General features: G+C 44.7%; 1 protein-coding gene across 1 annotated transcript in view; it reads right to left on the bottom strand.

The window, feature by feature from the left end:
- Pdcd11 (programmed cell death 11) overlaps positions 1-12,047 on the bottom strand; it is a 47,498-nt gene that overhangs the window by 5,265 nt on the left and 30,186 nt on the right. Inside the window, exons 21-27 of the mRNA XM_036171859.1 lie at positions 11,912-11,974; positions 8,530-8,638; positions 6,308-6,397; positions 6,023-6,125; positions 5,460-5,637; positions 1,245-1,301; positions 588-710 (exon numbers count right to left, since the gene is read on the bottom strand). Of these exons, the coding sequence (XP_036027752.1) occupies positions 588-710; positions 1,245-1,301; positions 5,460-5,637; positions 6,023-6,125; positions 6,308-6,397; positions 8,530-8,638; positions 11,912-11,974 (723 nt within the window). The remainder of the gene's footprint in view (positions 1-587; positions 711-1,244; positions 1,302-5,459; positions 5,638-6,022; positions 6,126-6,307; positions 6,398-8,529; positions 8,639-11,911; positions 11,975-12,047) is intronic.

The raw sequence follows: 12,047 nt of genomic DNA, 5'->3' as shown, positions 1-12,047 counted from the left end.
TGTGATCACAGTAAGAATCTCAAAGCCAGGCGGTGGCGGCACACATCTTTAATCTTACAGCACTCAGGAGACAGAGGCAGGTGAATCTCTGTGAGTTCGAGGCCAACCTGGTCTATAGAGTGTTCTATATACAGGACAGCCAGAGCTACATAGCAAGACCTTGTTCTCCAACATAAACAAACAAACAAACAGATAAATAAATAAAAACAACAAAGATTCATGATCAAACACTAAAATCAGAGGAAATCCAGAACTTGAAAAAAAAGTATTTAAAAATTTTGAGACTGGAGAGATGGCTCCATGTGTGGCTCCCAGCACCTCTACAGTGGCTCCAGCCATCTGTAACTCCAGTTCCACGGGATCTGATGCCCTCTTCTGGGCTCTGCACACACCAGAGCACCAGGAACACATTTCACATACATACACATGATATACATAAGGTAAAAATAAGTATTTAAACTTGCAATTTTACAAACTGATAATATACAAGTTCTCCTCTACATTCTTATCAACATTGACTGGGGAGGAGGCAACAGGCTCCAGGCCAAGAGGGCAGCCCAGGCAAGCGGCCTCTGGATGTCACTCACCTTACAAGCACACTGTCGGACAGGACAGATTTCACATAGCCCCTCAGCAGCTGCCCTTCCTTGATGTCCTGGATGGAGTTAATCTCTGGATCTTGGATTTTACTTTTTGTCTCTCTGTTTGTCCTAAAGGAATACAAGGCTTACATTGACACACCTTTAACCACTGCTACCCCCAGTACACCTGCAGTTATACTGTGTCTGCCTCTGCCTCTGCACCTACAGGACTGCAATCCAGAGCCCAGCTGCTCACTCCTGTAGTCCTGCCAGGCCAGGGATATGTGTCTGACAGCTGGCTATGCAGAAACAAGCCTGAGAGAGGCCAAGTTTAAAGAAAGCCTGACTTAAGCAACACCCATTTCTAGCCACGGAATAAATGGAATGCTGGCCAACCCTCTCGATCTCATACTCACCCCCAACTGTGAAGGGTCAGACATCTCCCCTCACCAGTACCATCTTGTTACCTTGGACACCCACATTTAGAGATGTGAACCACTCCTTGTGAGACAAGAGCCTGGAATTGTCTAACAACCCGAATGCCACCCCCTCACCCTTGGGCAGAGAAGGCGGAAGCTCAGAGTTCTATCACAGGGAAACGTGATCCACCCTGAGTCTTCTGGGTTGTTTTTTCTCCCTTTCCATCCCAACACCAACAGTCACCTGGACGATCTTAACGACAAAGCCAACACACGGTCTTCTGTGGACAGGACATAACATCTGGAATGGGTAGAAGCGGAGGACACATCACCCATCAATACTTCTGGAGACACTCACAGACATAAAATTAAAATTAAAATAAATCTTTAATAATTCCATTCTTTGCCAGGTTGGTAATACGCAGTAGGATACTCTCGCATTCTCAGCTTTTGGTATCTTTTTTGGCACATAATCTGTCAGAAGTTGAGAAATATTTGTACTTAAAAGATGAGACCACCCTCATATTCTTTTGTTTTTGTTTTTTGAGACGGGTTTGTTTCTCTGTGTAGCCTTGGCTGTCCTGGAACCAGCTCTGTAGACCAGCCTAGCCTCGAACTCAAGAGATTGGCCTGCCTCTGCCTCCCAAGTGGGTGTGCTGCTGCTGCCACCGCCACCACCCGGCTCCCACATTAATTAACTATGACCACCAAGAGACAGCAAGAACACAGAAAAACATGACCAAGGGACAACTGAGTGAAGGCACAGAACAGCAGAGCAGCCATGTTAGATCTGAGCAGAGAGACTTGAAGAGGGAAAGCAGGGTTGACTCTCACTAGTTCCCAAAGTAGCCCAGGTAAAACTAAATCATAGTCTTATCACAAAGTAAAACAGAGGATTAGAGGTAGAACAGATCATGTAAAGGTTCCCACAATAAATGTCTACTTTTCATTAGCATCAGAGATCTCGGAGCTGGAAGGAGCCTTCAGGCAAATGATTGACTACCCACATCTGACAGATGAAGGGAATTCTAATTGCATGCTACTCACAGGTCTGGCTATCATAAAAAGTATTCAAAATGACTATGTTGCTAAAAACCACACCCTCATTTTGTAAGCTTTAGGAGACAAGCCAGAGATGATCTGTGTGTCTCAGGGACTCAGTGAGGAATTTTTCTCCTGCCAGGCTCTGGGTATTTTTGTCCTGTTTAGTAGTTGACAACTTTAGGCAGATGTCAGTAGCTGGGACATTTGAGATAGGAGTGGGCCGTGACTGTTTTCTAGTCTGTCTCCCAGAGGTAGGCATCCTACCATGAGCCAACTTCGTCTTGGCTTGTAGTAGAATAAATACCTTGAAATCTGGCTCTTCAAGGCCAATTTTCTCAGGCTACAAAAATAGTCTTGAGCCAGGCAGTGGTGGCGCACACCTTTAATCCCAGCACTCGGGAGGCAGAGCCAGGCGGATCTCTGTAAATTCAAGGCCAGCCTGGGCTACCAAGTGAGTTCCAGGAAAGACGCAAAGCTACACAGAGAAAACCTATCTCGACAAAACAAAAAACAAAAACCAAAAAACAAAAAAAAAAAAAGGAAAGAAATGCAACTTAGCAGGTTAGAGATGACTCAGTGGTAAGAGTACTGGCTGTTCTGGCAGAGAACCCACGTTTGGGTCCTAGCACCCAGATGGCAATTCATAACTGGGTGTCACTCCAGTTCCAAATTCAATGCCCTCTTCTGGCCTCTACAGGCACTGCATGCAATGGTGATTTACATACATAAAAAAAGTAATTTTTAAAGCCTACCTAAAAAATGTAAATTAAGGGGTTGGGGATTTAGCTCAGTGGTAGAGTGCTTGCCCTGGGCTACACACACACACACACACACACACACACACACACACACACACACAAAAAAAAAAAAACTTACAAAGACAAAAAATGTAAATTAAAATCAAATATGTAAAATAAAAATTAAGACTATCTAGTCTGGGGGAAGTGGGAGTAGGGAATGGCAGGAGAGGAGGGAGAGGAAACTGCAGTCAAGATGTAAAATAAATGAATAAATTTAATTAATTAATTAAAAAAAAAGAAAGATCTAGTCTGGCCTCGAGAAAAGGCTCAATGGTTAAGATTACTGGCTCCTCCTTCAGAGAACCTGGATTCGACCCCTAGCACCCACTTGGTGGAGCTCCAGTTCCAGGGAATCCAATATCCTCTTGTAGCTGCTGTGGGCACCAGCGATGCCTATGGTACACATACGTACACTTAGGCCTCATACATATAAAACAAAACAAATAAATCCAGTCTTATAACTGGGAATTACATGCCTATAATTCTACCATCCAGGAGGCAGAAGGGAGCAGTCACACTGTATTTCTGTTAGGGGCTATAAGTGAAGGGCAGTTTTGCAAAATGTATAACAACTGGTCCATTAAATTTACTTCTATAAATGTATTTCAAAGTTGTACTATCATCCAAATGTGTACAAAGACAGGCACTTCAACATTACTATCTATCAATAAGAATTGGTTAGGTAAGTTTAGATAATAGCAGTGTAATACAAATAAGTACTAAAAATAAGGTGAAGAACAAGGTATTAACATGAAGGAGGAATTCATAATAAACTGCTCTGAGAAAAAAGCAAGGTGCAATAATATATGAAATGAAGTTCCATTACTAAATGAAGTTCAATTCTGGGGAGATGAGAAGTCAAGGTAGAAGGAAGGCACAAGCAGGTGGGGGAAGAGAGACGCTTATACTCTCTATATTTGAGGTTTTCTTTCCAGAAAAATCAGGTTTCAGCTTAGATGCTCCTCAGCAGGGAAAGGGATAAAGAAAATGTTATATACGCTCACAGTGCATATTCTTGTTTAATTATAAAGAATACAATTACATCATTTGTAGGAAAATGGGTGAAACTGGAGTTCATCATGATAAACCCGACTCAGAAAGACAGGGTCACACTTCCTTCACATGGAACACACACACAAGTGGAAGAGACTACAGGGGTAAGAAGAAGAAAATAATAGTAAGATGGCTGGAGAGATGGATCAGCGATTATGAGCACTAGCTGCTCTTGCAGAGGTCCTTCTGGCCTCTGTGGGCACCAGGCACACGTGCCGTTCACAGATATGCATGCAGGGAAAACACCCATGCACATAAGATAAGCAAATAAGTAAGTAGATAGATAGATAGATAGATAGATAGATAGACAGATAGATAGATAGAAAGAAAGAAGAGAAAAAGGGTAATGGGGGTAACTATGTTTTCTTATATGCAGAATCAAGATTTACCTGTGCCCCCCGCCCATGACATAGAAGCAGAAGGGAGACTATCTAGGGAAGAAGTAGACCAGCCAGGAGTGATGAAGAAAGGGAATGGCAAGGATGGATCTCAGCAAGCTACAATGATCTTAAGTGTGAAAATGCCATAAAGATATCCATAGTTTTGTATGCTAATAAACAAGTCTAAACTAATCACGTTCTCAGCTGTACCACAGCCGCTCTCTAGTTAATGCCACTCCTGGCTCTTGGGGCTCTGGCTCAAGGAGAGGGTGCGTAAGTATGGAGGTCTCTATGCCGTGACTCCTGTAAATAAAGCTGACTGCTGGCAAATCCACACACACACACAGGAAACTAGCTACTAAAGGTGCTTACAAGAGTGCACCCTCTACCGGCAGAGTGAAGAAACCACATCATCACAGAAACAGCAGATCGGCTATGTGACATTACACACTACCTGAAGTCCACTTAATTTCTTTACTCACAGACTCCACTTGCAGAGTCTGCAGGAGAAACTGCTCAGGACTTCTAAAGAGATCTGTGTTCCCAGAGCACTACTACTTTGAGGAGGCAAGTGAGGCCTACCTGATGGGCCTTTCTGAAGATGGCAACTTGTGCACTATCCACACAGAACACATAATTATGTCAAAAGATACCTAGTTAGCACTTTGCATGCATGAAGACCATGCTTAAGAATCCACTCTAGGGGCCAAAGAGGTGCAGTGGTCTAGGGGTAAAAGTATTTGCCCACCAAACCTAACCCTATGGAAGTAGAGAACTAACACTCACAAAAACGGTCCTCTGACCTGCACATGTGCTGTGGTGTATGGCAACATTTCTCTTTCAATTTTGTTTTCCTCTCTACCTGGTATCAGCAGCTGTAAGTGTCAGTGATTATTTCCCCCCATAGAGTCAATAGGATCTAAGTATGTGATTGCAAGGGACAGAAATAAGACATTAGCAGCTCTTCCATTTTCATCTCGTGAGAATTTTTAATACACAAAGGACGCTCCAGTGAAAAAGTTTTGGCAGTTCATCTCAGTATCAACTGTAAGTAAACTTGTTAAACTTTTCTGGGGGATGAGGGAACTAAAATAACACATACATACATACCACACATATCAACTAAAAAGAAACCCCACCAATTTCATACATAGTCAAAAGAAGAAGAACTCTATGGCTTACCTGACAATCTTCTGGGGAAAGAAGTCCTCCAGGAGTGCCTCGGAGTAGGAGTCACTCACATGAAATAAACTGACTTTCCCTATCTTCCCCAAGGGGAAGGAGACGGTCAGTCCCTTGTTGGGTACCACACTTAACACTCGGCCCATGACTATTTCCCCTTGTTCAAGTCTGTAAGGACCTGGTGGGCAAAGAAAACGAGAATGCAGCTGGCAGTCTGGCCTACTACAGCCCACTAGCCCAGAGGAGGTGGAGGCCAGGTAGACTTGAGGCGCCCACCCTGAGGAGTCCATGCCTAACTTGAAGCCATGAACCTCACAGCCATGTGACAGATAATCCTTCTAAAGAACCTAAGGAAACCAAGTTTAATAAAAGGAGACTCAGGAGAGTGATGGAGTCACACAAACCAGAGAACCAAGCCCAGACAAAACCAAACTACCTGCTCCCAGGAAGCTCTCACTGGCTTCCCAACACTAAAGGGTTTCCTTTAACCAGACAGGGACTAAAGACCCTCCTCAGCCCCTCCAGCAAGCCCCTCTCCATCTAGGCACCGCTTCTTTCCACACCTATGAGTGACAGGCACAAGAAAGCCTTGGGGACATTTGAGTTGACCACAGTGGCCCTCAGGGCCTGTCCAATATGGAACTTCTTGTCTGGGTGTTTCAGAACCTGAAAGGATTAAAAAAAAAAATTCTTCTGATGGTCCCATAAAGGTCTGTCACATATCCAAAAACATAACATTTAAGTCTCTATAGCAAATACCTCCCAAACCACCACACTGGCTCAGGGCTCTTTGTTCCCCAGAGAAACTCTTTGAGTTTTTTTTCCCCAAGGATTACCCAGACACTGACCTTGAAGCTGAGGGAGGTGAGCAACAAAGGAATTCTCCCTCGGATGTCTGGTGCAACCTCCACTTCCAGCCACTTCTTAATCGCATTGTACTGTGGGAGGAAGGGCAGATTTAGAGCATCCTGGGCCACCCCTACCAGTAAAATACACTTAAGAATGCAAGCTTGAAAAGATCTAAACCCCACATTTTCCCAAGGGACAGGAATCCATCCTGACCACCTCCACATCTCATGGGCTTCAACCAGAGTCTAGCTTGGCTAGCCCAGCAGAAAATGAGTCCTTCCTGGTGCTTCAGCTGAGATAAAAAACAAACAAACATGCTGAAGACATCTGCACACATATGGACCAATCCCACCAAGTTCTCTACACTTGGCTGTGTTCTCTGACAATTAGCCAATATTTTCTTCCTAAATCAATTTAGATTTTCATTTCTCACTACCACATCCTGTCTTAAACCTCAACATTCAAGGCAATAAAAGAAAACATGTACCGAGAAGCCATGGTATAAAACGGCTTGTCATAGTGTAAATAAAAGCCAAGCTTCGCCTTCATGGTTACCCTCTAAGAAGCAATTCAACGTGCATGCAAATAACTAGAGCTATAAGCAGTGTGCACGGGAATATACTGCTACCAACAATCAGGGAGGGTGGGAGAGGCTGACCCTTAAAAGGACTGGGCAGAAGGAAAACAGGCAAACGAGGTACAGGAGCCGGCAGGGCACTGACAGGAGGAAGAACAAGGATGCTGTCACGGTGACTAGATGGGATACAAAGTGTATGAAAATATCACAAGCAACCGTCTATGCTGCGCTAAGTCATCTGCGGGATTATGAATGTCTACAGGCAGGGGGTGACTAGAGGGACCAAACATTAGTGAAATGCTCAGAAAGATGATTATGGAAGAGACTCTGGCAACAATGAAGAGACTTCATGCTAGGTGTGGTGGTGCTCTAGGAGAAGCAGGCAGATCTCTATGAATTCAAGGCCAGCCTGGCCTATGTAGTGAGTTCTAGATCAGCCAACACTGAACAGTAGGATCCTGTCAATAAACAAACAACTCCAAACAGTGGAGAAGACTGGCCTTTCTTAATGAATCTGGAAAGCTAGAGAGCTGAAGTAGAGTGGAGAGCATCACAGCACACAGCGTGTATGTCAAAGGGAAGCCCCAGAGTGCTTGTACCAATTAGACTTAGTACCAAAGGTGAGCCAGTCTCTGAACAGCTCATCCTGCTCAGCCAAGGCCACACTGTGCCCATGGAGTGGTCTGGCCCTGCAGCAGCTCTACACTGGGGTCAAGGCCTGCCATATCCTGGAGCAACATGTCCACTTGGTTCTGGGCAGTATCAGCTCTGGTGCTGCTCATGACGTCTTCCACTAGACAGCTGCAGATGGCCAGCTACTGTTTAAACTGTGCTGTAATTTGTCCATCCATAAAAGGAGAGATCTCCAGATTGTGTTAACATCAATCCACTTAACCACACAGGCCATCAACTTGGTCACTTTGCTATTGTTACTGAAGATTGGACTCTGACAGCCACACCAACCTGTCTGTTCATTTGCAACCAATCCACTGCTTGGTTCTTCTGGCATTGTCTGCGTTTATCCTGCATGCTGCCTTTCTGATGTTCTTTTAAAATTTTGGTCCTTTCAACCTTTTCCTCCATATTACGTAGTTTTAAAGGATTTGTTTATTTTTATTTTATGTCTTGAGTGTTTTTCCTGCATATATGTAAGTGTAGCATGTGCATGCCTGGTGCCCAGGGAGGTCAGAAGAGGATGTTGGACCCCTAGACACCCAGAACTGGAGTTAGCAGAGAACTGTAAGCCACCAGGTGGGAGTTGGGAATGACAGCTGGGTCCTCTGGAAGAGCAGCAAATGCTCTTAACTGCGGCGCCATCTCTGTAGCCCTCTGCATTACATTCTTGGTCCTCTCACTCAGTTCAATCTTTAAGTTGAACAGGCGTTTCTTCAAGGTTGGACAGACAGGGACCAGAGCCAGGACACACACAGAAGGGAGACCGGTAGAGGTGCATCTGCTCCCTACCACCACTCCTTTATTTTGGTGCCACCTAGAGACAGGCTTTTAGGGGCAGAGGCCATGTATCATCACCCTCAGCCTACATGGGAGTAAGGACTACCAGGAAAGCCAGTGAGTCTCACTCCAGTCTGACCCACGCTGCTCTGGAGGAAAGTCAGCCCTGCAGCGAGGGCAGCAACTACTCACCTTCTTGAAGAAGCAAGTCACGGTCTGGCCGGCCTGGTACTGCTCAGTCTTCTCCACGGGGTTCACAGAGTGAGTATTAAGCACACTGTAGCTATCCTTCTTCAACTCACTGCAAAAAGGCAAAGGACAGAGTGAGCCAGCCGCTGGGTAGAGTCTAGCTCGAAAGACCCTACCTCAAATGACCAGATGTCCGTACAGCACTCTGCTATTACTCTCATGGACAACTCCCCCCTTAAAGGAGACTTCTCAATAGCCAACCCGGAACTAATTATCTCTTTTCCAAGTCATCAATCTATGTATAAACCAGTGGTGAACTAGCTCGTGAGTCTTTCATAAACTTAATGACTAAAACTTTATTACCAGGCGGTGTTGGCACACCACCTTTGATCCCAGCACTTGGGAGGCAGAGGCAAGTGGATCTTTGTGAGTTCAAGGCCAGCCTGGTCTACAGAGCAAGTTCCAGGATAGTTAGGGCTATATAGATGAGCCCTGTCTCAAACCGCCCCCCAGCCCCCCAAAAAAACCCTCAACTCACTGAATTTGACCACAATCTCATGTGAATTAGGCAGTGTGGAGAGCAACTCTACTCTTTGCTGCTGAGCTAGGAGCTGAAGTCAGAGCTTAACTCCAAACCAGTTCTCCGACCTCTGCTAAGCTACCATTATCAACTTATTTTCAGACACGTAAGGGCATGTGATCTGAAAGTTGTCAATCCACACATTGCTAAACAAACAACAAAAAAAGGGAGGAAGAATGGCTAACCCCACTTACCCACTCAGATAATTTCTAAAACAAGACGAGGCTCATCCATATAATAGGACAGTAATGGCGGCAACAATGCAAATATGGCCCTATGTGCTAGAGAATGTAGAAATGTTCCTCACTAGAGAAGCTGTGAGTGCATATGCATTCTGACTCAGCAGTTCCACCCAAAGACACGTGAACACAGTGGTGAGTCCAGAGTTGTTGACTGAGGCATTGTAAGAATTTTTCTGTAATTTTTAGGAGGATCAGAAACAACCTTAAATGTAAACTGTCATTTTGAGAATGAGTATGGTTTGGCACTTTCACAGGATAAATTATTATCATTTAAACTGATCCTAAGCGGGCAGATCTACCAAAAAAAATTCTTTTCAGAGTGCTGGGGATGAAGTCTAGGCCCTTGCACATCCCAGGTAAGCACTCTAGCACTGAGCAACAACCATCCATTCAAAAACCTTTTTTTCAAATGCAACAATTTTTTTTTTTTTTTAAGCCCAGTCAGTCCTGATGCACACCGAAAGCTCGTAGAGGGCAGGAAGTGCACTGATAAAAGGAAACAGAAAGTTTATTGTGGTGTGGAGACACATGCCTCCACTTTGGAGGAAGAGGCAGGCAGAACTCATTGATTTCGAGGCCAGCCTGGTCTATAGAATGAGTTCCAGGACAGCCAGGGCTACAGAGAAACCCTGTCTCAACACACACACACACACACACACACACACACACACACACACACACACACTTCAAAGCATTTTACACTTGAACGATAAGCTGCACTAACTCATTCTGAACAACTACTACTGAGAGAAAGGAACACCTTAAGGTCCTAGTCCTGCATGTGTTCCTGAAGCACTAAAGCAAGAACCAAGAATGACCGGGGTCTTAGTGACCTCTACTGCCTTCTATTATCAACTGGAGATGGACCTCTTCAAAAATAAAATTTTAATGAAGGAAGTATCACGCCACTGAGTAAGTGGATACAGAATCATTCAAATGTTTCTCATTCTGACTTCTAAATACTAATTTTCAAACATAAACATTAGGAGCTGGAGGGATGGCTCAGTGGTTAGGGGCACTTATTCTTGCAGAGAGCCCAGGTTCAGTTCGAAGGACTGCAGCCTCTTCTCACAGTTACTGACTTATCCATGGCAGTATCCAGAGCGTGAGATCTTTACCCTTAGTCCAAATAAAGGACTTGACCTTGACCATAATTAAAAGTTGCTAACTAAAAACTATGACATCACAGTCCAAAGGGAAAGACACTGCACTAAAGCCACCAGCACGGTGAAGGCTTTTCATTCTGCACAACAAAGACTGTGTAAGAAGATACAATAAAGAAATCTGTAAAACTAAGTACACCAGAGTAAACAAAGATATGTGGTCAGTGCACTAAATATACTATTATCTAAAAATGAATGGGATGATTTGATGTTTCAAAAACATGGTCAGCAAATGAAACTCAATGTCCCAGAAATCACCCCCTTCCTCAGGCACAAGCCTTCCTAGAAATACTCTGGTCCTTCAAGCCTCCGAGCACACCCTATTTCTCAGAAGTTATTCTAAAAGCCTTTTTGTAACATCCCTTGATGCAAGACCGACAACTTGTTGGCTCCCAGGTGACCCTACATGGCATTCCTGTGGGCACATGTCTTCAGTATCATTTACTGATGGTCCATAAACCCCAAAAGGTTGAGGTCTTTTATAGGAAGCAGAAATGATCAGGCCCGCAGGTCAAAAAGAGGAGTCACCACCACAGGGACCACAGTCCAGCCCTGGAGTCTCTTACACGATGTCACTTACAGAACTCACCAGATGACCTAACACTCCAGCTTTCTGTCACCAAGCAGTGAAGTTGCCTGAGTTGACAGAGTAAGTATCCTTGGCTACAGTGCTTATTTCGGGAACTGCTGAGTTCTAAAACCTGGGGTCCAGAGCAGAAATGTTCTTTTTGTTAGGACACCGCCCAGCAAACCTGAAAGCAAAGCTGAAATTCTACTCTGCTTTGTGAGACAGGCTCTGACTCCGCGGCCTAGCCTGGCCTTGAATTTAGGACCATCCTCCTGCCGTAGCCTCCCAAGGGCTAGGATTATGCCAGTGGTTCTCAACCTTCCTAATGCTGAGCCCCTGCCATGTTGTGGTGACTCCAAACCATAAAATTATTTCATTGCTACTTCATAAGTGTATTTTTGCTACTGTTATGAATCATAATGTATATATCTGTGTTTTCCAATGGTCTTAGGCAACCCCTATGAAAGGGTTGTTTGACACTTCCTGGGGTCACGACCCACAGGCTGAGAACCACTGCTCGATGCCCACTTTAGTTTTTATACCTCTAACGCAACTGTGTGGTAACATGAGGCCTTAGTTGCCACCCTCAGCATGCTCAAACAAAAACATGTAGTCAAGAATTCTGTTCTTTAAAAACACACAAGTGAAGCCTAGTCTTTCCATGTGGCACTCCTTGACCAGATGCTGAGCTGGAACCGTAGGCATGCTCTGCTAAGTTCGCAGTCTCCCGGTAGGAAAAGGTAGATGAGCAGTTCCCTCTAGACACAGACTCAGTGGATTAGGACGAACTCAGGGTCTCTGCCCATGAGGCCACTGCCAGGGTTTCCCTCACCTTGGCCGAACGCTCAGCTCCAGGATGGTCAGAACAAATCTGGGGTGACTTACTGGGAGAAACCTAGAGAATGAGAAAGAAATCAAATCACTCCTTACCCTCTGCTAACACAATGACCCCCGATCAGGGTGTTTGT

Source organism: Onychomys torridus, chromosome 1 (genome assembly GCF_903995425.1).
Source record: "Onychomys torridus chromosome 1, mOncTor1.1, whole genome shotgun sequence".
Lineage (NCBI taxonomy): Eukaryota > Metazoa > Chordata > Mammalia > Rodentia > Cricetidae > Onychomys > Onychomys torridus.
Note: the sequence above shows the minus strand (reverse complement) of the source record. Positions and strands in the feature narration are given on the sequence as shown.